This window comes from Leptonychotes weddellii, chromosome 6, assembly GCF_054177405.1.
Source record: "Leptonychotes weddellii isolate Sample4059 chromosome 6, ASM5417740v2, whole genome shotgun sequence".
NCBI classification, from domain to species: domain Eukaryota; kingdom Metazoa; phylum Chordata; class Mammalia; order Carnivora; family Phocidae; genus Leptonychotes; species Leptonychotes weddellii.
The window spans coordinates 51,083,583-51,106,436 of NC_138374.1; the positions used below are offsets into that span (position 1 = coordinate 51,083,583).

The following is a 22,854-nucleotide window of genomic DNA, read 5'->3' on the forward strand; positions in this document are numbered from 1 at the left end:
GCGGTAAATTCCCCTTACTTCATAGAAGCAGTATTCTCTTGCACCGTATAGAGCCTGAAGTACAAATATTCTAATTTTGCCAGTAAAATCTATTGCTGAGGAAGATTATTCTCTGGGTTATGTACTCATTTGTCATCTTCATTGAGCACCTGCTACGTGTTTGTGAGGTGCTGGAGTCACAGTGATTATACGATGCCGCCCGAACCCTCTGGTCCTCCTTTCCCCTTTTCTGCACCTTTTTCCATGGGCCCATGTTTTTCTCCTGAGGACTCCTCCTCTAATGAAGAGTTCTTTCCCTGTCCTTTGTCAAATGCGTGGATTGCCCCAGCTTCCACATGGGACCCTCAGACCCTGATGGAATCTTCCTCACAGATCTAAGGTGGGAGATGTTGGGGTATGTGGTACCCAGCCACGCCCTGGCCAGTATTCTCCACATGCTGGTTCTCCTTCTGGGTGTGAGACCTTGTGCTAATCCTCCAGGCAACGTCAACTATGAGCCTTTGGATGGGATCTGTCTTCTGTTCCCACTGCCTACTCTCTGACTGGGCAGGTCTTCCCATTGAGGAGGGGACAGGGCAGCCATCTGCAGGGGGGCAGGTGGGATTAAAGAGCATCCTTACATCTGGCACGGCTACTCCCTGAGCCATTATATCTGGAAACCCTTAGATGTTCCCTCGGGAAAGAGGGACACAGATTTGACCAGGCAGACAGCCTTTGGCCCTCTGGGGGCTCATGTATGGGATGCCCAGGGCCCTCTTGGTCCTAGGGGCTTGCCCAGCCCAGGTGCCATATGTTCCTGGCCATTTCTGTTCCCTCAGTCTGCACCTGCCGATGAGCACCCACCGTGCACGAGGCACCATTTGGCTCAGCACCGGGGCAGATAGCCGCTCATGGAGCAGAGCAAAACCCTGTGTGCCAGTGGAAGAGACTGCAAATAGCAAAATAAATCAGTAAAATAGGTAACACCCTCTGACCACTATGTTATTACTGTCACTTGTTAGCATGGCCTGCTCAATGCAAGGGGCAAGGGCTGGGGGTGGGGTGCCAAGCTCTCACAGGGCAACAACTCTACGCACATGGTCTCCTGTCACCCCACAGTGACCTGGCCAGGTAGGAGTGATTATACTCCTTTGCCAGACGAAGAAATTGCCCTCTGGAGCCCAGGTGTCCTCACTGACTCATTCTGACAGTTAAGTCCCTGCCACCCTCCCCGGGCTCGTTCCAGGCCCTTCTATGGCCATCTCAAGGTGGAGGCTTCCCTCTGGAGGTTGCAGGCTGTGCTGCCTGAGCAGGGGAGGGGTTCTTCACCTGGGGTCCTGTTTGGGCTGCGGGAGGCGGAGGCGCTGGAACCAACAGGTGACCCCGCTCAGACGCAGGCAGAGCGCTTCAAACCCCGGCTCCTCCCTTCATTCCACTAAACTGGCCTCTCTGAGCCCTAGTGTCCTCACCAGCGAATCGGGAATAATGAAGCACCCGCCTCATTGCTGTGTCAGCCAAACAGGATGAAGAATGAGATACACTCAGCACGGGTGGACCACGAAAACCAATTACTAGTGTTCGCATCGGGCCTCGGCTTCCAAGTCTATAAAGTAGGGTTGGAAAATCTCGTCTATGCCAACGTCACAAAATGGTCACTCCTTTAGCGACCATTTATTGAGCGCCTACTCTATGCAGGCACTTACGGTCTTTTAGGCTCGCTCGCCCTGCGGCTCACTCCTTGGGACGGGATGGGAGGCACACTCCCGAGGCTGCCTGCAGCACCCCCGCCCAGCGGGCGGCCCAGGCTCTGAGGCGTGGAAGGGATGGAAGGGGTTTGAGGGCCGGGCTCCAAGTCGCGGCCGGCGGCGCCACCTAGTGGCCACATGCAGCCATGCCAGAAGACTTGTGCCTTCTGTGTTTCTGGGCTCTCAGAACTGCAAATCTGGCTCCCTTGAGGAGCTCACAGACTGTGGGGAGCCAGGAGTCGATGCCAGAGACAGCGACCCCATATTGTTTATGAGCGCTTCCCAGGCCCCAAGAGGGTGGTAGGCAGAGCAGGGGCTTGGAAGGAGTCAAGCTCTGCGGTTGCTGGCAAAGCCTCTTGGCATACAACTTAACTAGTCTGGTCTTGGTTTCCTTCAGGCTGACACAATGTGTGGGAGCAGGGGCTGCCTGGGGCTTATCTCCTCGAGGAGTGTATCTCTCCAGCTCATCCTTTCCCCCCATTCAACCACTCTGAGCTGCTACTGTGTGTCAGGCATTGGGCTGAGTGCTGGGAATACAGTGGGGACCAGACACGTCTCTGCTGCATTCCGTTCAGGACTGCCTTACCTCCAGCCTGCCCTGGGGCTCCTCTGGGGCCAAGGGTCTGAAAGGCCTGCTTGGAACTCAAGGATGCACAATCTAACGTGCAGGGGAGTTAGGCCACTCTTGAATATTGGGAGCTGATGGAGAAATGTTTCCTGCTTTCATCCTGGGGTGGAGAGTTCATTCCCAAACCTTTTGATGGGGTCTCAGGGAGCGAGCAACCCCACTGCGGTGGGATGCAATAACACATTCTTGTATTATCTTTCTCTTGTTCCTCGTCTCTTTCCCTTGTTCCTCACTCCTGGTCCCAAATAAATTACCTGTATGAGGCATTTGTCTCGGGTTCAGCTTTCAGGAGAACCCAAGCTAAGACAAGCAGTGAACAAAACACACAAACATTCCCACCTTCACTCCAATCAGAGACAGTAAATAAACAAGGCCAATATGCACAGAGCAGTTCCCTAGTGATAAGGGCTGGGAGAAAGACAAAGCCGGGCAGGGGGGCAGAGAATTAAGGAAGGAGATAGCCATTTTATCAAGGGTGGCCAAGGACCTCTCACCAAGCAGGCGACATTTGACCAGATGAAACTGAGAGCCAGCCATGCTGATATCTGAGGGCAGAGCCCTCCAGGCGGAGGACATAGCAAATGCAGAGGTCGGGTGCATTCCAAGAGCAGTCAAGTCTGGCTCCAAGGCCATTGGCCTAAGCAACTGGAAAGATGGAGTGGTCGTTCCCTGAGATGTAGAAGGACAGCTGCAGGTATGTGAATGTATGTATATGTGTGTGTATGTGTGTCTATATGTGTGTTATGTATATGCGTGTGTATGTATATGTGTGGGTCTATATGTGTATGTATATGTGTGTATGTGTGTCTATATGTGTGTATATTTGTGTATGTATATGTGTGTGTCTATGTGTGTGTGTCTATGTGTGTATGTGTGTGTGTCTATATGTGTGTGTATATGTATGTGTGTGTATGCACATATGCCCATGCCTATATGTATGTGTATATGCGTATGTGTATATATGTATGTGTATGTGGTTGTATGTATATATGTATTGTATGTGTGTGTATGTGTTTGTGGATATGTATATATGTATTGTGGGGGGGTATATGTGGGTGTTTGTGTGTATGTATATGTATACACACACATTCAATGAAACATTATTCAGCCATAAAAAAAGAAGGAGGGGCTCCTGGCTGCTCAGTCAGAAGAACATGTGACTCTTGATCTCGGAGTTCCAGTCCCACATTGGGTGTACAGATTACTTTAAAAAAATAAAATAAAATATTTAAAAAAAAAAAAGAAGGAAAACTTGCCACTTGCAAAAGCATAGATGGACCTTGAGGGTATTATGCTAAGTGAAATAAGGCAGAGAAGGACAAAAACTGATCTCACTTATATGTGGAATATTAAAAAAACAATTTCTAGAAACAGAGAACAGATTGGTGGTTGACAAAGGTGAGGGTGGGAGTGGGCAAAAGGAGTGAAGGGAGTCAAAAGGTACAAACTCTAGTTAAAATAAATAAGTCCTGGGCAATGTACTGTATGGCACTGGGACTATAGTTAATAATACTGTATTGCATATTTGAAAGGTGCTAAGAGAGTAGATCTTAAAAGTTCTCATTACAAGAAAAAATGTAACTACGTGTTGTGATAGATGTTAACTAGATTTATTGAGTTGATCATTTTGCAATACATACAGTGAATCATCTTGTACCTCTGAAAATAATGTTAAGTATTGCTATACATATGGAATATAATGCTATTATAATGTTATATGTCAGTTATATCTCAATTTTTTAAAAAAGATAAGTAAATGAGGTGATGGCTGTGTTAATTAACTCAATGGTGGAGATCCTTTCATAGTATATATCAAATCATCACACTGTACACTTTAAACATATTAGAATTTTATTTATCAATTATACTTGAATACAGTTGGAAAGTAAAGTTATTAATAGAATGAAGAAATTAATAAGTGAATCTGAAAAAAAAGAGTGAATGAGAGGCAAGGAATCAGAGTATGGACACTCGGAATTCCAAGTGGTTGTGGTGGAAGGAAGGCCAGAAATCGAGGAGTGGCTATAGGGAAATTGAGATCAAGGGGTTTGCTTGTTTGTTTCCAGATAGGAAGCATAGCTTGTCTATGCACTCATGAGAATGATCCAGCTGGTTCTTTGAGAAGATCAATATAATTGATAGATCCCTGGCCAGACTCATTACAGAAAAGAGAGAAAGGACAAATTACCAACATCAGGAATAAGAAAAATGTGATAAGTATGTATTCTGCAGATATTAAAAGGATAATAAGGGAAAGTGCTGAAAAATTTTATGCCAATGATTTTGATATCCTAGATGAAATGGACTAACTTCTTGAAGGACTAAACTGCCAAGCTCTCCAAAAAGAAAGAAAGAAAGGAAGGAAGAAAGAAAGAAAGAAAGAAGAAGAAGAAAGAAAGAAAGAAAAAAGAAAGAAAAGAAAAGAAACTAAATACCCTGATATCCGTTAAAGAAATTGAAATTATTATTTTTTAAAGATTTGATTTTTAAGTAATCTCTACACCCAACATGGGGCTCAAACTTACAACCCCGAGATCAAGAGTTACATGCTCCACAGACTAAGCCAGCCAAGCACCCCAAGAAATTGGAATTATTGTGTAAAATCTTCCTACAAAGAAAGCTCCAAGTCCAAGTAGCTTCACTGGTGAATCCTATCAAACTTTTAAGGAAGAAATAACACCAACTCCACACGAACTCTCCCAGAAAATTGAAAAGGAAAGAATACTTCCCGACAAATTCTATGAAACCAGCATTCCTTTGATACCAAAACCAGACAAAGACATTACAAGAAAATTACAGCCCAACATCCCTCCTGAACACTGGTGCAAAAATCCTAAACAAAATGTTAGCAAATCAAACCCAACAGTTAAAAAGTGAGTGGAGCTTATTTGAGGAATGCAAGGTTGATTTAACATTTGAAAATCAATTGATGTAATTCACCATGTTAAGAAATTTTAAAAGAGCAGAAAAAGCATTTAATAAACTCCAACATTCATTCTTGATAAAAAGAAATTCTCAGTAAACTAGAAATACAACAGAGCTTCCTCAACCGGGTAAAGGACATCCATGGAAAACTCACATCTAACATTATATTTAATGATGAAAGACTGAATATTTTCTCCGTAAGATGGAGACAAGGACATCTATTCTCACACTTTCTATTCAGCCATGAATGAAACAGAGTAGAGAATCCAGAACAAACTCACACATATGTGGACAACTGACTTTCAGCAAAGGTGCAAAGGCAAGTTGGGGGAGAAAGGACTGTCTCTCAACACATGGTGCTGGAGCAACTGGATATTCTTCTACCAAATAAATGAATTTTGATCCATACTTCACACCACATAAAAAAATTAACTCAAAATGGGCCATTGACCTAAATGGCCTTAAATGGGCCATTATAAAACCTCTAAAAGGAAATATAAGAGAAACCTTTGTGACCCTGGGTTTGGCAAAGATTTCTTAGATGTGACACCAAAAACACAATGCACAGAAGAAAAAAAAATTGATAAATCGGATTTCATCAAGTTGAAAACTTCTGTTTTTTGAAAAACACTGTTCAGAGAATGCAAAGATAAGCCATAGATGGGGAGAAAATACTTGCAAATCATCTACCTGCTAAAGAACTTGTATCTAGAATATAGAAAGAATTCTCAGACCTCAATAAGAAAACAAACAATACAATTTTTAAAGAAAGATTTGAACAGATACTTCAAAGAAGTTAGTGGATGGTGAATATGCCCATGAAAAGATATTCAGCATTATTAATTATTGAGGAAATGCGAACTAAAACTACCGTGAGGTATCACCACACACTCACAACAAATATTGGCCAGGACATGGAGGAACTGGGACTCCACACAGCTGGTGGAGGTATAAAATCATGCAACCACTTGGGAAAATACTTCGTCAGTTTTTTATAAAGCTAAACAATACACTTACCATATGATCCGGCTATTCCACTCCCAGATATTTACCCAGGAGAAATGAAAGTGTATGTCTATATGAAGACATGTACCCGAATGTTCATAGCAGCTTTATTTGTAATAACAGCAACAAAAACCTGAAAGCAACACAAATGCCCATCAATAGGTAGATGGATAAATAAACTATGGCACGTCCATTCAATGGAATATTGCTGAGCGATAAAAAGGAATGTACCACTGATCTATGTGACAAAATGAGCAAACCTCAGAATAATCATGTTGAGTGAAAGAAGGCCAATACAAAGAAAAGTACACACTGTACAAATCCACTGATATAAAATGTTAACATATACAAAAGAATGTATAGAAACGGAAAGCAGACCCATGATTGCCTCAGAGGCGTGGTGGGGAGGGCTGTAAAGAGGGATTCCCAAGGGGCAAGAGGAAATTTTTTAATGTTCATTATCTTGATTGTGATGATGGTTTCTTTGATGATATGTTTGTCACTTTAAACATGTGCAGTTTATTTTATGTTGAGTACACCTCAATAAACTTAAAAAATAAGTTTGGGGGATATCGTAGTTGGAATTTTTATTCAAAGCCAGCCTTCCTGAAGGCATTTGATTGTTTTGTTTTTCTTATAATTATATAACAACAAAAAAGTCCAAAATTAAAGCCTACACATCTTCAGTTCCACGACTGCTGTGGTCCATTTTCTGTATGCACTGTGGTGAGGGAAAAGGATTCGTCTTGAAGTTCAGTCTTCCGTTCTTGTGAGATGAGCGGTCAGGAGGATGTTGTTGGCTCTGAGCACCAAGAGTGCAATAGGAGAAGCATCCCAACCATGGGACTGAAAGAGTCCTCTCCATGTGTCCCGTTTTGCTTTCTAGAGAGGTGAGTGGCTGAGGTTTGGAAGAAAAAGAGCAAAATGTCGGCTGGAGCTCAGCCATCTGTGACCACCCACCCATGACCCCTGCCCCATGTCAGCAGCAGTGTCGGGTAGAGGGGTGTCTGCACAAGGTGGCGGAAAGAGGGAGGACAAGGTGACCAGAGGCGTTCAGGTTACAGGATCATATGACTTCGGATAAACACACTCAGTGCTGTCCCAAAGCTGTTCTGTGCTTCTGCCATCTTGCTGCCCCAAAAGCAGCTGCCCCCCACTCTGCACCCAGAGAGAATCCCCAGAGAATTAGCTAGAGCCAGCCAGCCAGGAGGCCACCGGCCAGACACAGAGTGCCACCTGGCCTTGCGTGCACAGGTCAAAACAGGGTCCAGGCCGAGTTCCCAGCAGCAGCCGCAGTGGCCACTCCATGCACAGGGACATCTGCAGTAGCCGCCATCGGGGCTTTGCACGCCCAGTAGCCTGCCTGTGTCCACACCAGGCGACAGAGGGACCGGGGAGATTCCACCTGGGTTCCTATCGTGGCTTTGTCACCTGCCAGCCAGGTGCTTTGGGCAAGTCACTTAACATGCCTCAGTCTCTCCATCAATAAAACGGACATAACAAGAGTGATACCCCACACGGTTGTGAGACTTAAAGGAGCTGGTAGCTGTGAGATGTTTACACGAGCTCCCGACACAGAGGTCGCTCTCGGATGTGTTTGCTGTTGTTACATTAGTCTGTGCTTTGACAAACCCCTCTCCTGCCCTTTCCCACGCCCATCAGACAACTCAGGCCCCTACACACAGCCGACCAAGCATCCGACCACTTAGCTTCTAGATGTGATGGGCAGCTCCCTAACACCCTCAGACTAGGTTCTTCAGGTTTGGGGGCTCGTGCTGTTTATTTCTATTGCTCTGACTACTCAGAACCTCATCAGAAATCTGGAACCCAAGTCTTGGGGCAGGAAGGCTTGGGTGGGCTGACCCATGCAGGTCCTGCCCTCTCCAGCAGGGGGCGATGGGCACCAACCTTTGCTGGGCGTTGAGCATTCTTCCTCCCCGTCCCCAGAACCAGGAACACCCGCTGTTAGTGTTGGAAGATAGAGTCTCTCAGGTTCCAAAGCTGCAGGTGAGTTTGTGGGCACAGCTCCTTCCCAGCCCCCTGACTTTCCTAGTTCCCATCTGCCTCACTTTCCGGAGGAGGAGCCTCTTGCCATTGGTGGCTTTGCCTCTGTTTCCCAGTGTGTAAAATAGGTGTGGCCATCTCTGCCTCCTCCAGAGATTTCCCACAGGTGAATCCCTAGCAGCAAGGACAGGCAGGGGAGGCTCCAGGCCCAGGCCACAAGCACAACTGGGAAAAGCCATTTCTGTCAAAAGCAACACCAAAGAATGGGAGAGGCCATTCCAAACCCGGAGCGGGCAGCCTCCGCCAGCTGCCCATCCTCCTGGGCCGCAGGGTCCCAAGCCATCCCAGATCTTGGCCCCAGGGTGCCCCCTTCAATCCTTGCACCAATCAGGGGCTTCCCGGCCCAAGCAGCGGACTTCCCCACCCCCTCCTGACCCAAAGGGCACAAATGAAACACACACACACACACACACACATACAAAATTAAAAAAAAAAAATCACATCTTTATTGTTTGATTAATAACCTGGCTTGGAAAGGCAAGAGTGGGGTGTGTGGGGAAACACCCAGCTTTGATTAGTCAGAAACTCCTGTTAACTGTGTACAAAATGAATGTTACAAAATCACGTAGAAAATGGGGTCAGCAAAGCAGCAGCCTTGGGGAAGGCTCAAGGTCCCTTGAGGCTGTGATATGAGCCCAATCTGGCCTCTGGGGCGTGGCTGAGGGACTCCGGGGCCCTGGGGGCCACATCCCTGCCCCCACACGGCACACACGGTCTCCTCCGTCCTCGCTTACGAATTACTACAAAATTGTCCTCAAAGGGGCATAAACACCACAGGCCATGGCATTGCCAGAAATGAAACGGGCCCTGAGCTGAGCGCTGAGCACCCCCTTCCGCGGCGGCCTGGGCCTGGAGAAGGGGCGCCCTTGTTCCCCACGCTGAGGAGGGTGGGCAGGCACAGGACCCCAGAGCTGGGGAAGGGCTCCGCTCCCCAGAGGGACGGTGGCCGAGGGAGTCCTGAACAGGCCACCGGAGCAAACACAGCCAGGGTTTTGGTCAGTGCCAAGTGTGGGGAGAGGATCCACAGTCCTGTCCAGCCCCCCGTGCTGTGGTCTGAGCGGTGCGCTCCCGGCACGGTCCAGACGGGGGCGCTAATTGGGGTAGCACATGCAGCATCCTGTGCCTGCCGCCTCCACGCTGGGCTTGGCGCCGGGCCCCAAGAGTCCATCAGTGACAGAGTGCTCCATGATGATGTCCTCCACCCGGGTGATGTACAGGAATGTCAGCAGCACCCCCAGGAACTGAGGAGCAAGGGCAGGGTGGGTGAGAACCTGCTGGGGATCTGGGTGGCTCTCTCTGGCAGCCCCCTGCCCGGGCCCTTCACTACCCCTCAGGAAATCCCAGAGACCCTCTCTGTGCCCCATCAGCAGAGGCCCCTCCATTCTGGGACTCCTGTCTCCAGCCCAGCCATGCCGCTCACTATCGAGGGGATCTCGGGCAAGTCACTTAACCTTGCCAAGCCTCAGTTTCCTCCTCTGTAAAATGGGCATGATAATAGTATCTACCTCACAGGATTGCAGACGGCTGTGCCTGTGAAGCACTTGGAAGAACTTTATAAGCAAGGTTCTTGCCATTTGCCCTCTCCTTCCGGCCCTCCAGCCCTCCAGCCCTCCAAGGGTGAGCCCAGATTGATGGTATGAGAGCCTTCTTCACCCCACCCCTTTTGTACCTTTTCTGCCCTCCGTAATCACCAAGCCACACTCTCTGCACCGACACCTTGCCCACCATTCCACTTCCAGCTCCCTTCCCTGGGAGACGGGGCCGGGGCTGGGGGTGGGGGACAGCCCACCTGGGGGAGCAGGATGCCCAGCAGGAGGCCCGCCATGATGGTGTAGTTGTCCATGAACCAGATGAGCACAGCGTTGGTGCAGCCCCGCACATAGATGACATTCTGCACGACGAGGCGCTGCACAGGGAGGAGCGTGGCTGACCCCTCGCCCGGCAGAGCCCCAGCCCCAACTCTGCTGCTCACTCGAGGTCCAGGCAAGTCCCTCATCCTCGCTGAGCCTCAGTTTCTCACATACAATCAGAGCAGGTGGCTCTAGACCACTGGATTTCTGTGGGCAGTAGTGTTCCCTAGAGAGCACTGAGGACATTGTGATGGCACTTCTGGTTGTCACGGCAGTGGGGTTTGGGGACTGAGGGGCTGCAGAGCTAAGGGCGGTCCTACTCCACAAACAACTACCCTGGCTACCTGCCTCTCAGAAGTCCCCCGGGGCATCTAGGCGGCTGAAAACCCAGCCAGAATCACCTGAGCCAAAAGGCCAACTCCCGGGACTCATAAAAACCAAAATGTTGGGGCGCCTGGGTGGCTCAGTCGTTGAGCGTCTGCCTTCGGCTCAGGTCATGATCCCAAGGTCCTGGGATCGAGTCCCGCATCGGGCTCCCTGCTCGGCGGGAAGCCTGCTTCTCCCTCTCCCGCTCCCCCTGCTTGTGTTCCCTCTCTCCCTGTGTCTCTCTCTGTCAAATAAATAAAATCTTTAAAAAAAAAAAAAAACACCAAAATGTTTTCTGTGTGGTTTTGCTATGTGCAGATACACAGCGCACACACACGCACACATATATATACTGTATGTAATTTTGCAGAAATACTACTAAATTAAAGATGTAAATTCCAGAATGATTATATTGTATTTTGTTTGGAATTTTATCAAGAATTGTCCACCATTTTTAAAGACCACGTCCACGGCAAAAATAATGCCCACGGGATTCACGTTGCCAGCACAGCTCCCCGCCCCACCCCAACGTGTCAGCTGCCCCGGGGGGGCAAACACCTGACTGCTTTGTTGTGTCTCCTGTTGTATCTAATGCCTGAGCATTTGCATATGAAATATGCTATCTGATTGTAAATTGTTCTAGTTCTCCTATTATCTCAGATCCGGCACTTGTTCTGAAATTAGGCGTGTAGGTAGATTATGTTATCTGTGAATTTCATTTTGACGTACTAGCTAGGCCATTGTCAGATGATTATTATAAAACCTGGCTATTGGGTCTGATGGCTTGAGAACCTCTGCTAGTCCATCGCTCTCCAACTGAAATGTGTGTCAGAAGCACCTGCGTTTCTAAATGTGCGTTTCTAACAAGTTCCCCGGGGCTGCTGTCCCTACTGGTCCAGGGACCTCACTTTGAGAACCACCACTCACAGGCATCTCAAGTTGTCATGATTTTTGGCTCCCTTCTCAGCACCACCCCAGTGTCACTCTTAGCCCAGCGGAGTTGCAAGGCAGGCTGGTGCTGGGCATGGCTGGGCACACGGGCATGCGGGCGTGGGGGGTAAGGGCAAGGGTCGGTGGCCTCCCACGGACAAGCCCACAGTAGGTGCTCAGCAAACACAAGCAGGCAGGCTCTCCCGGCCTGGGGGGTTCTTGGCTCCCTGAGTCCTTCCGTGTCTGGGCACAGGTGGAAAACCCTGGCAGTCCCCGACTCCTGTTCCGAGCCAGGAGCCCACCCCCCACCCACCCACCCCCGCCAGGAACCCTTCCCATCACTCTGGGGATGGGACAGGAAGAGCAACCTTTCTCAAGGAAAAAGATTGCAAAAGCATTACCTCCTTGTCAATGGTTCTGTAGCCGCACATGGTGTTGACCACTTCCGTCTGAAACAGAAACGTGTGTTAGCTGTCACGTCCATCGCGCTTACCGTGAAGGACTGTTATTCTCCCCTTTTCCCTGACCAAAGCATTGAGGCACAGAGTAGCACCGTCCATATGGATGGAGCTGAGACTCCCACCCGGGCAGTCTGGCTGGGGTCTGCATCTTAACCTCCCTCCCTCCCCCACCCCACCCAAGAAGTGCCCAGGAGGACCGACGGGAAGGCTGGTTCTGTGAGGTTTGGGTGGGAGGAGCCCTCCACCAGCAGCAGCCCAGGAGCCCCCAGAAAAGCGTGCCTTCCCGGGCTCCCCTGCCGCAGCCGCCCCAGGGCCACAGCTCTGCTGACAGGTGGACGGTCTCGGAGGTCGGTCTCCGCTTGCTCTGACCACGGAAAACCCCAGACCACAGCCAGGCCCTGGCCAGCTGCGCTTTACCTGAGGACCGGGCTGGGACCTCCAACCACACGTCCCTGCCCCTGCAGACTGCCATCCACCCGGCCGAAGGACGACGCAAGTGCCGGCCCGGGAAGGGAACTGCTCTCAGGAGCTCTGGGCTGCCGATCCCCCCAGGCGCAGGGAGAGCCATGGTCGGCCCCGGGCGCCATCCCATCCCTTCCCAGCAGACCTAAGTCAGAGGGCAGGCAGGGGCTTGCACCCTCGCCCCCGGGCGGTCTCCTCCTCCTCCTGCAAAGTGAGAGGAAGCAAGAGGCCCTGGCCCCATCCATGCGCCTGGAAGCCGCGGTGTGGGGTCAGGGGGCCCCGGGTGCCGGCAGCCACGCAGGTGCCACGGAGTGGCCAGCACAGCCTCTGGCAGCACGTGGCTGGTCCGGATCCTGCTCTGCTCGCCAGGAGCTCTGTGGCCAGTCTTAGATGTGCTGTCACGGGACGGAACATGGGAGCCCTGGAAAAGTATTTGTTGAATGCATGCATGCATGCATGAATGAATGCATCGGTTCCTCGGTCTCTTCCATAAAGCAGTGGTGCTCAGTGACCCCATGTCATGGGGCTGTTTTGAACATAAAGTGAGATATACCCATCAGGGGCTTATCTCGGGGCTGGACACATGGAAGAACCCAGGGGCGCTGGCTGGAGTGACTTTGGACAGGATCCCAGCCCCAGGAAGGCAAGGAAGGCTGTCTGCTCTCCTTCCACAAGACTGGGTTGCACCTCAGGCCTCCTCTCAGGTATCAGGACCTGATTTGCGGGCAAAATAACCTCCCTCTGTCTAGACTGTACCCCAGGTGCCCTCAGACCCAAATCCATCCAGCATCCACTTAACGTCGCTCAGCTTTTGTGGCTCTTCTAGGCTGTGCACACGACCCTCATGGAGAGGGTCAGGCCCGGGAAGCAGGTGCACGATAGCATGAGGGGAACAGTGTTTTCTACCCTACATGTCTGTTCTTTCATTCATTCACTGAACAAATATTAACTGGGCACCCGTTATGTACCAATCACTGCTCTAGATGTTGGGGAAGTAGAAGAACCAAGGAAAGTCTTTGCCTTCGTGGAACTTATATTCTAGAAAGGGAGACACGCAATGAACACAGTAAGTAAGTAAATGATATGGTAGAGAAGGTGACAAGAGCAGCCACTTGGCACTGTGCTTCCAGCCCTGGAGGCAGGGCCCTGCCCTCAGGCCCAGACCCCTCCTCCGGACTCGCCTCCCCTGCCAGGAGAGCCCCCTCCAAGGAGGGGGATAAGAGGCCTCTGTGGTCTTCCCAAAGGTAAATCCTGTCTGGGTTTGCCCACAGAACCGATATTCTCCAGAGGCTCTGCTGAAGGTTCACAGGCCCCAAGAGCTGCTCTGCGGTCTCTTCCATCTGGCACAGGGTCAAGGTCAGGAAGGGGACTCCTGAGCAGCCCAAAGACGACACAGCAAAGTTCACAAGGGTTCTTCACGGGTGCTTCCTCTCACTCTGGCCCAGGACTGATGAGCTGGGTTATAAGGTCTGAGAAGCGAGTGGGAAGGTGAAGAGAGAGGCCTGGAGGGATAGGCCCCCAAAGGGTAGCCAAAAATGAGAGAGTGGAGAGCTATACAAATTGGACACAAGAGCTCAACAGGCACAGCTCTCGGAGGCCATTTAATGGAGCGGCAAACTGCCCTCCCCACTGACAAATCTTGGGGACATCAGTGTAACCAAATTTCACAAGCCTGTATGAACTCTGTTGCTTCAAATCCTCTGTAGGAGGCAGGGTAGAAGACATTCCCTTTAAAGCTGAGAGCTAGGGGGGAAAGTGACTTTCCCTGAGGAACTGGTTGGCCTTCTTCTGTTGAACGGTCACAATGTAACAGGCCACATCTCCCCTTTTCCTCTAGCTGCCAGGAGGCTCTAAAGCACCAAGCACAAGGCTCTAGTTTCTGATTTTTAAAAATTTCCTTTTTTTCTTCTATGTATTTTCTGTGTGTTCATGCAGGTCTGTGGCTAAATGAAATAGTGACAATAAATAGATTCATACACAAGTTCATACACAGATTCTCTGAAGGCAAGAAACACCCTCTTTTCTATTCAGACAAAATCATGGTGGGAGACACAAGGAGAACCGACGGTGGTTTTGTAGTGGGGGACCAGAGATAACCCGCCTCGGTGCTCCCATGCAGATGCCAACTTCACGGTCCACTTCTCTGCAGGCGGCATCCGTGTTTATACTCCCGGCCTGGACTTCTCCCCCAGACTCCAGCCCCCTGTATCCAAGTGCCTCTTTGACCTCCCTGCTGAAAAATCACACAGGCTCCGCAGACTTGCCTCTCTGCTGTCCTCCCCTCTCAGGCAATGGCAGCCCCGTCTTCTCTTATGACTCGGGCCAAAACCTGGGAGTCCTCCTTGATTTCTCTTTCCCTCATCTCCCACATCTGATCTGTCAGCAAATCCTGTTGGCTTATATGGAAAACAAAGCCAGAATCGGACCAAGCTTTTCCACCTCCACTAAGCCTCTGTCTTCTCCCAGCTGGTGTGGTGGACGCCGGGAGGAGCTTTCCAGAAGCCCTGCGACCGTGGGAGCACAATCAGGAGGAGCCTTAGCTGTCAGTCCCTTGCGGTGATTGTCACATGTGGTTATTATTTTATGTGTCAACTTAGCTGGGTCTTGGGGTGCCCAGATACTCAATCAAACATTATTCTGGGTGTTTCTGGGAGGGTATCTTTCAATGAGATTAACATTTAAATCAGTAGACTGAGTAAGGCAGATTACTCTCCCTACTGTGGTTGGGCCTCATCCAATCAGTTGAAGGCCTGACTAGAACAATAGGGCTGCCTCTCCCCCAAGGAACAGGGAATTCTTCCTGCCCGCCTAACTGCAGACCTGAGCTGAAGCACTGGCCCTTCCTGGCTTTTGAGCCTGCTAGCCTTCAGACAGGAATGGCACCATTATTCTCCTGGTTCTCAGGCTGTTGGACCCAGTCTGGAACTACACCACAGGCTGTCCTGGATACCCAGCTGGCTGACTCCTCCTGGAGATCTTGCTCGCTAACCAGAATCTCAGAGCCTGCTTCCCTGACAGCCTGACCTGACACGGGCCGCTGTGCTAGCTCCTAACCAGACTCCCTAAAGTCCACCTCTGCCGCCACCCCCACCCCCTGCCACAGCAGTTAGAGTGACCCTGGAAAAGCCTAAGTCAGATCTGCCAGTCAGCTACCAAAACCCTTCATTTGACTCCTCGTCACTCATGGGAATACCAAAGTCCTGACCATGGCCTTCAGGGTACCCGGGACCTCCCTGACTTAATCTGCTACTATTCTCCCCCACACTCACTCTGCTCCAGCCACATTGGTCTCTGTGCTGTTTCTCAAACACACCAGGGCAATTCCTACCTCAGGGCCTTTGCACTTGCTGTTCTCTTTGCCAGGAATGCCCATCCCCCAGATATACATGGCCTACCCCTTCACTTCCTTCAGGGTTTTACTGAGAACCTCCCTTCTCAGTATCTGAAGTTGCAATCCTCCACGCCCCTGCTTTTCCTCCTGAGCATTTACTGCCTTCGATATGCATCTGTCACTTTCTATCTTGTCAGTCTTCCTGACTAGAATGTCAGTTCCACGCAGGCAGAGAGTTCTCTGTGTGTTTTCTGTATCCCCCAGAACCCAAAATCACATCTAGCACATAGTAGGTCCTCAACAAATATCTGTTGAGTGAATGAATACATGTAGGCCTTGACCTGGACAGCTTGCCTAGGACACTCAGGTGCCACTGCCTTGGGTGATGAAGTTCAGGATCACCCCCCACGGGCCTCTCTGAAAACGCCGGGCTCTTCCCCAGCACTCCCCCTTCCCAGAAAGCTACCCTAAAATGGCAGCTAAAATTTCCAAACAAACCTTCCCTCCTGGCCCAGGCTTTTTTAAGGCTGGTGCACTTGGCACTGGCTCCCTGACTTACAGGGTAGGCACCCCCCGATCGACAACTGCTTGGTTTACAGAATCCAGGAGTGGGCGCAGAATGGTAGAGATGTTCGAAAAGAAATTTTCCATGACTATTCAGGGTATGAGTAATTGCAAAGCGCGCCACCTCATTCCAGTCCAGAAACCAGGCATTTTTTGGACACATTAGTCAAACACAGAGGACTGACGAAGCCCCCAGTTTGTAAGTGGTGACTCCAGAGGACAGCCTCCCAAGTGGCCATGGAGGTGACGGCACTGAGTGGGGGTCCTGCCGGGGGCAGGCCGTGGCTGGCATTTACGTCGCCACACCCGTTCCCAGGTGCCCCCCAGCGAAGGCTGCAGAGCCGGCCGCCCCACGAGGCCCCCCTGGCCTGGACCCCTCTCCGCGCCTCCCTGTAGGAGTCCAGAGCACAGTTCCCATGTTGGCGGCCTGCATTTCATTCCAGCCCCGCCAACCCTGGGCAAGGCAGGCACCTAATGCTTTGGTGCCCCAACTTCTTCATCTGTGCAGTGGGTAAAATAACAGGACCGAGCCCACGGCGCTGTGGAAAGAGCTAAATGAGTTACCGCAACTAGAGAGCCTCGAACAGGCCCGCACGGGGCAAGTGTTCGATAGCTGGTAAGGACCACTACCAGCAGAGACGAGCTTCCCCGCCCCCCACCCCCAGACGTACCCCTTCCAGTGGCCCTGGAGACCCGGGACGCCTTGGCAATGACCACCACCTCCTGCCCGCCCCCTTTCCCGAAAGACGAGAGGCGGGTGCCGGGCCGGGGTGGGTACCGTGTTTCTGATGCAGCAGGTGTAGGGCACCCCACAGGCCAGCGGCCCGGGGGCGCTGCAGTCGTGGTACTGGTTTTTGCTCCAATCCCGGTAGTCTTCCCCGCCACAGCACTTGAACTGGGAGGAAAACAAGCAGGGAAGGGGGCTGCCGTCACCGCCCAGGCCCCAGGCGCCCCGCCAGGAAGGGGCCCCGCCGCGAGACCTGGTGGTTTCTGATCAGGTCACCTGGGAGGGGGGCACTGGAGCCTGTGGTTATCAGCCAGTTGCCTGGGAGGTAGGGAGCACCCCATCACTGGAGAGGTGTGCAAGCCAAGGCTGGGCAGCCTCTTGGAGGGTTACCGCTGGGGGAGCTGTGGGGGACTAGATACTGGAGGGAAAGTCCTTCCTTGACGTCCCCATCTTCACGTCCCAGGGCAGCTGCTCGACCCTTAAAGGTCCCAGAGACTAGGATTCTATGGGCCGCCCCCACAGCCCAGTGGCCCCTAAGCCACAGTCACCCAGCTCTGCCTGTCAGCCCTTAGCACAGGGGCACACACGCCTCACGTCCTGCCACGGGCTCAGGACCCAAGGGGTGGCAAGGCGGCCTCATTTTCCCCTTAGCTTAGCTGCTCCCCGCATCTCCCCCTACACTGGTGCTGGCGCCCAGGGAAGTAGTGATTCTCCTGAGGGGCTGACGTGTGCCAGGCATGGTGGCTCACACCCGCGTGACAAGCGTGAGCCAAAGCCACACAGCCGCGGGGGACAGGGACAGGCTCCGCTGGGGAGACAGGGAGTCACCACTACGTGGGAAGGTCAGTAGGGTGGCGTTGTGTGCCAGGGGCGTGGGAAAAGAGGAGAAGGGGGTTGGAGGGGGCAGCTGTACGTTGGGAGGTCAGGAGAGGCCCCTCTGAAGAGATGACATTTAATCTGAAACATGAACAGCAGGAAAAAGCCAGTCAACAGTGCGTAGGCCCCGTGCAGGATGAGTGAGGTGTAGGTGGGTCGCAGGTACGGAGGCCCGTGTGTCCGGAGCAGGGCGAGCAAGAGGGGAGGGACGAGGTGCAGAGGCCGGCCTAGGCCACACCACGCAAAGCCTGGTTAGCCAGAGTAAGTAGGGGGCTGGGATCATACTCGGAGTGATGGCGAGTGCCCGGAAGGTTAACTAGGGGACTGACAGGGTCAGAGGTCCCTGCAAAAACACAAAGCAGACACCCTTCCAGAGTCCCCACAGAGGCCTTCCGGCTGTCAGCTCTCAGGACCCGGCAGTGCCTCCCCAGGGTGCCGCTCAAAGGGCATTTGCTTTGAGTTCAAGAGTCCAAGAGACTAGAGTTCAAATCCTCATACTACCATTCCTAGCTGTGTGACTTTGGGCAAGTTGACCAGCCTCTCTGGGCCTCAGATCCTCATGTGCCAAGCAGGAAGAGCCATGCTGGCTTTGCACAGCTGAGCTGAGGATTACAAAGTCAGGCGGTGCATGAAGCACCCAGCCTGGGAGAAATGAAACCCCCAAGCCAGGGGAACGCTGGTTCCAATAAAAACATCACACTTCACCCGACGGCCGGAGCTGGCCGACACGCCCCTGGCAGAGGGGCCTCCCGGAGGCTGCACCTGTTGTGACTACAGCGAAGGCCTGAGCCAAGGGAGTGGCCACCGCGGGTGGCCGTGGGCGCGGGGAGATCTGGTTCTCGCTGAGGGCCAGGCCCGGGATCCAGGCCCGCTGAAGCCCCCTAGACCGTGTCCCAGGAAGCTGCCAGGGCTGAGTCTCACCGAGGAGAACATGGCGGCAGTACTCGCCACAGGCAAGAGGAAGGGGCCACCCACACTCCCCTGCTGCCGATGAGAACCTGAGGCTCAGAACTAAGTGAGACTGATGTGCAGAAGCCACCAAGGGCAGTGCTGGCTGCCACTGCTGTTATTATAACACCAGCAGACGTGGGTGGACCTTGGGGGGAAGGGGCAGTATCCCCAAAAGATTATCATTGCATTCAAAGAAGGGTTACAGGGGCGCCTGGGTGGCTCAGTCGTTAAGCGTCTGCCTTCAGCTCGGGTCATGATCCCAGGATCCTGGGATTGAGTCCCGCATCGGGCTCCCTGCTCAGCGGGAAGCCTGCTTCTCCCTCTCCCACTCCCCCTGCTTGTGCTCCCTCTCTCGCTGTGTCTCTCTCTCTGTCAAATAAATAAATAAAATCTTAAAAAACAACAACAACAAAGAAGTTACAGAGGAAAAGGAGAAGTCGTGTTCTGTTCCCCAGTGCAGGGGGAAGTGGAATCAGGGAAGAGTGCTCTCTACCTCAGGGCTGTCCCTGATTTGCCAGGAGTGAGCTCCCTGCCCCTGAAGGGACTCGGCAGAAAGGTCTCTGAACTGGGCAGCTAGGAGGTCTGTCTCCCACCTCAAGGAAGGAGGACCTTTGCCCATTGGAGAAGGGTACCCTGGGACCCTGCAAGGAGGCTCGCAGCTATAGCTGACCTGATTCTTTTTTTTTTTTTTTTGATGGGGGGATATCTATGTAACTCAAGAGAGGGAGAGTAAGGACATTCTGGGCCAGGCATGTGGGCAGAGGACTGGTTGAGAAGGTCAGGCCCCCACCCTCGGTGCCCATCCACGGCCCGGTCACTGTCTCGCAGCTCGGCCAGCACCAGCTTTGGGAATGGATAAGCCACTGCTCTCTCGCCCCCACCCTTGCCCTCTTGAGCAAGGTCCTGAGCCAGAGGCAAAGGGCATGGCAGGCGCATCTCTGACCCAGAGCGCCTGGCTCACCTCCTTCTGAACAAAGTCCATGATGTTTTTGAAGTCCAGATCATCATAGTAGTTCTTGATTCCTCTTCGAATGTTGTCATTCAGAAAGTCGATGGTCTATTTAGATGGAGACATTACAAAAGAAACAGACAACCCCCCACCCCCTCAAAGTCCAGTCCAAGAGCTCCCAGAACTCGGGACTGGAACAGAAAGCCCACAAGCCCAAGTAGCCCCCACCCCGCCTGCACCACCTCCCTGCCCACACCTCTTTGCATCCCGGTGCCCATCTGATGCCTGTGTCCCTTTGCCATGTCTGAGCATGAGTGATTCACCCCCTTTCCTATACAGATCAGAGAGCCCAGGCCCCAGGAGATGGGACCCTGTCTGGGGAAGCAGCCACGCCGGGCTGGGACTTGGCTGGCCCAGGTCCCGGCCTGGTGCCCTTTCCACTGCCCAAAGACAGGCCTGAGCTGAGTCTTTGTCCTCCAGGCCTCCTCTCCACTCTTCTCTGCTATCCAAGCTCTCGTGTTATGGGTAAGGAAACTGAGGCCCAGAGAGGGGGCCTGGCTCTCCTGGGGCACAGAGCAGGCTGGTTAGGGGTCTGGCCAGGACTGGAAATCAGCTCTCCTGACTTCCCCAGTGGGCCACTCTTCATCGCTGCAGGGCTCTGGGCTGAACGACAGGGCCCACCTCCTGGCTCGGGCGGGGACGATCCCCACGGGGAGTAACGCTGGCACATCGCCCTCTCCCGGTCACGCTGGGCCTTCTGGATCAACAGCCCGGCTGTTGTGCTGAAATCCAGGAGCACAAAAGGCCCCACAGCGGGAAGGGGTGGGGGCGGGAGTGTGGGCTGTCCAACCCCACGCTCCTAGCGACAATCAGGGCTTTCAGCGCAGGGAGGCCCGCAGATCACCAGAGATTGAGCTGGCACAAAGGGGGCATTCTTGGCTCTGGAACCAGACGATCCCCAGAGGAGGCGCCTGCGGGCGCCACTGGGAAAACAGGGACCTGGGTTCCAGGCCTGGTCCTGCCACTGCAGGCCCCATCATAGCTACCTCCCCTCTCTGAGCCTCGGTTTCCCACTTGTGAACCAAACCTGCAGGCCTATCTTTGAGATAACTACCAGCGCTGAGGGTCAGAGACAGGGCTGAGAGGGGCCACCAAGCCTCGTGGTCAAGAACAGTTCCAGCAGCCACCCGGGCCTAGACACCTCATTTAGCTGCCAAGCCTCCACTTCCTTACCTGCCAAATGGGAACATAACCTCTGCCTTGGAGAGATTTGAGTTTAGATAAACTAAAGCTACAAATGTGCTTAGCAAGGGGCCAGGCACATGGTAGGCCATGGTATTATTATAGATCTTTCTCTCCTTTTCCTGGAGACATATACCCTACAGGACTGCTTCATACCCATCACATCATCGGTGGAAAATGGCTAATCCCAAGGGAAACCGAGGCCTCAAGTCTTGTCCAAAAGGCCTCCTGAGGTGGAAGCAGCCTCCCAAGCAAGAGCCAGCCCCTAGCCTCGGACCCCTCACAAACACCCTGCAGCCCGGAGAGGCGATCTGACCACTGATTGCTGGCAGAGAGATTCCAGGACTCCCCCAGGGTTGGAGATGGGGGGCCAGGGGATGAGAGCAAGAGGTCCCGGGAAAGGTCAGCAGAGGGGATGCCCAGTGGCCCGGTGGGGAAAGGCTCTCCCTCCCTCTTCAGTAAGCGGCTCTGACCTTTCTCCCCAAACCAACTCAGTCTCTGGGTACTTTCCAAACATGCTGATTCCAAAAAGGCCTCTGCGAAAATCAGGCCTCCCATCTGGTAAGCTGAGCTGGGTCCCTACAGGGAAGGGGGGCCCCGCTGGAGGCCCCTCTGAATGGGCAGGAGGAACAGATGGCCCCAGGCTCCATGGACAGCAGCTGCCCCAGCTCCCTCAGGGACCTCTTTGGATCAGGCTTGCTCTTGTGCTCTCCTGCGTGTGTGTGTGTGTGTGTGTGTGTGTGTATGTGCGCGCGCGTGTATATACCAGAGATATGAGGATACTTAGGTGGTCCTGGTGCCGTGATGGGGCTGGGGATGGATGAGAAACTCCAGTGAGACAAGCAGGCTGCCCAGCTCATGAATTTAACTGCGAAGTGCTCAGCTATGTTCAGCTACGTTCTACGACTGGGGGAGCCACTCAGAGGATGTGCCTTGTGGGGCACAGCAGGGATCCTCTGCCCCTCGGAGACCAAACCCCCAGTGCCATCCCCGCCCTGCTCGAAACCAGCTCACACCAGCAGGGCCAGCTCCAACTAGGGTGAGAAAACCACCTTTCCTCGCCAGGCTGGCATGGCCTCACAGGGACCACATGGCCTGGCTAAACTAAGCAAAGCATAAGCCACCATCAAAGGCCACAGGATTTTCAGAGCCCATTGTTTAAACCACCAGAGGCAAGCTGCAAAGAACCGTCCTTTCTAGTTCTTTCTTTTAAATCTAATTTTAAAGCTCTCCAAAGCCTCTGCCGCACAGCTTCCAGCAGAGGGACTTGGTGTTTTTAAGTGAATGAGGCATCAAGGGGTTGGGGCATATGGCAGCCCCTCCCCCAGGCCTGGAGGCTGAGGAGCAGGGGGAGGAGGGAGGAGTGGAAGGGCGGCCGGGGAGCCTTCCTCCTGGCCTCCAGGGATGGCGCTTCCGTGGCTCTCTCCCTGAGACCCAAGGCTGCAGAGGCCCCGCTGACACCAATACCAGCCCGGTTCTCACAATGTGGAGGGGGTGCTCAGCCTAGAACGTCCTTCCTTCCCTTGCACGTGGGCCGAGCCCGCATCTCTGGGCTTCCCTCAGTGCCTCAGACTGTGGGGACGCGTCCTCTCGCCTCCAGTACTGAGATAGGCTCAGTCCAACAACCAAAGCCTGAAGAGAACCCAGGGAGCAAGAAGAAAGGAGGAGAGAGGGCTACAAGGTTCTTTGGAACATTTGCCAGATGCTTCCACCAACCAGGCCGGAAGTCACAGGTTTGATCCAGGGTGGGGGCGGGGGAGAGGGAGAGGAGGTCCTGCTTCAGCTTCGCAGGAACTTGG

At 52.6% G+C, this 22,854-nt stretch overlaps 1 protein-coding gene across 4 annotated transcripts in view; it reads right to left on the reverse strand.

Moving 5' to 3' along the window:
• Positions 1 to 6,372: 6,372 nt before the first annotated feature.
• The window catches only part of TSPAN15 (tetraspanin 15), a 49,172-nt gene continuing 32,690 nt past the window's right edge, over positions 6,373 to 22,854 (reverse strand). For 2 of the 4 annotated variants that reach the window (XM_081824143.1, XM_081824139.1), the window contains 5 exons: positions 19,826 to 19,921; positions 17,089 to 17,205; positions 11,894 to 11,941; positions 10,136 to 10,252; positions 8,770 to 9,587 (listed from right to left, as the gene is read on the reverse strand). In XM_081824143.1, coding sequence (XP_081680269.1) covers positions 9,438 to 9,587; positions 10,136 to 10,252; positions 11,894 to 11,941; positions 17,089 to 17,205; positions 19,826 to 19,921 — 528 coding nt within the window. In that variant the 3' untranslated portion in view covers positions 8,770 to 9,437. Of the gene's footprint in view, positions 7,181 to 8,769; positions 9,588 to 10,135; positions 10,253 to 11,893; positions 11,942 to 17,088; positions 17,206 to 19,825; positions 19,922 to 22,854 lie in introns of those variants that run through there. The other 2 variants (XM_081824140.1, XM_081824142.1) reach the window with 2 other exon arrangements.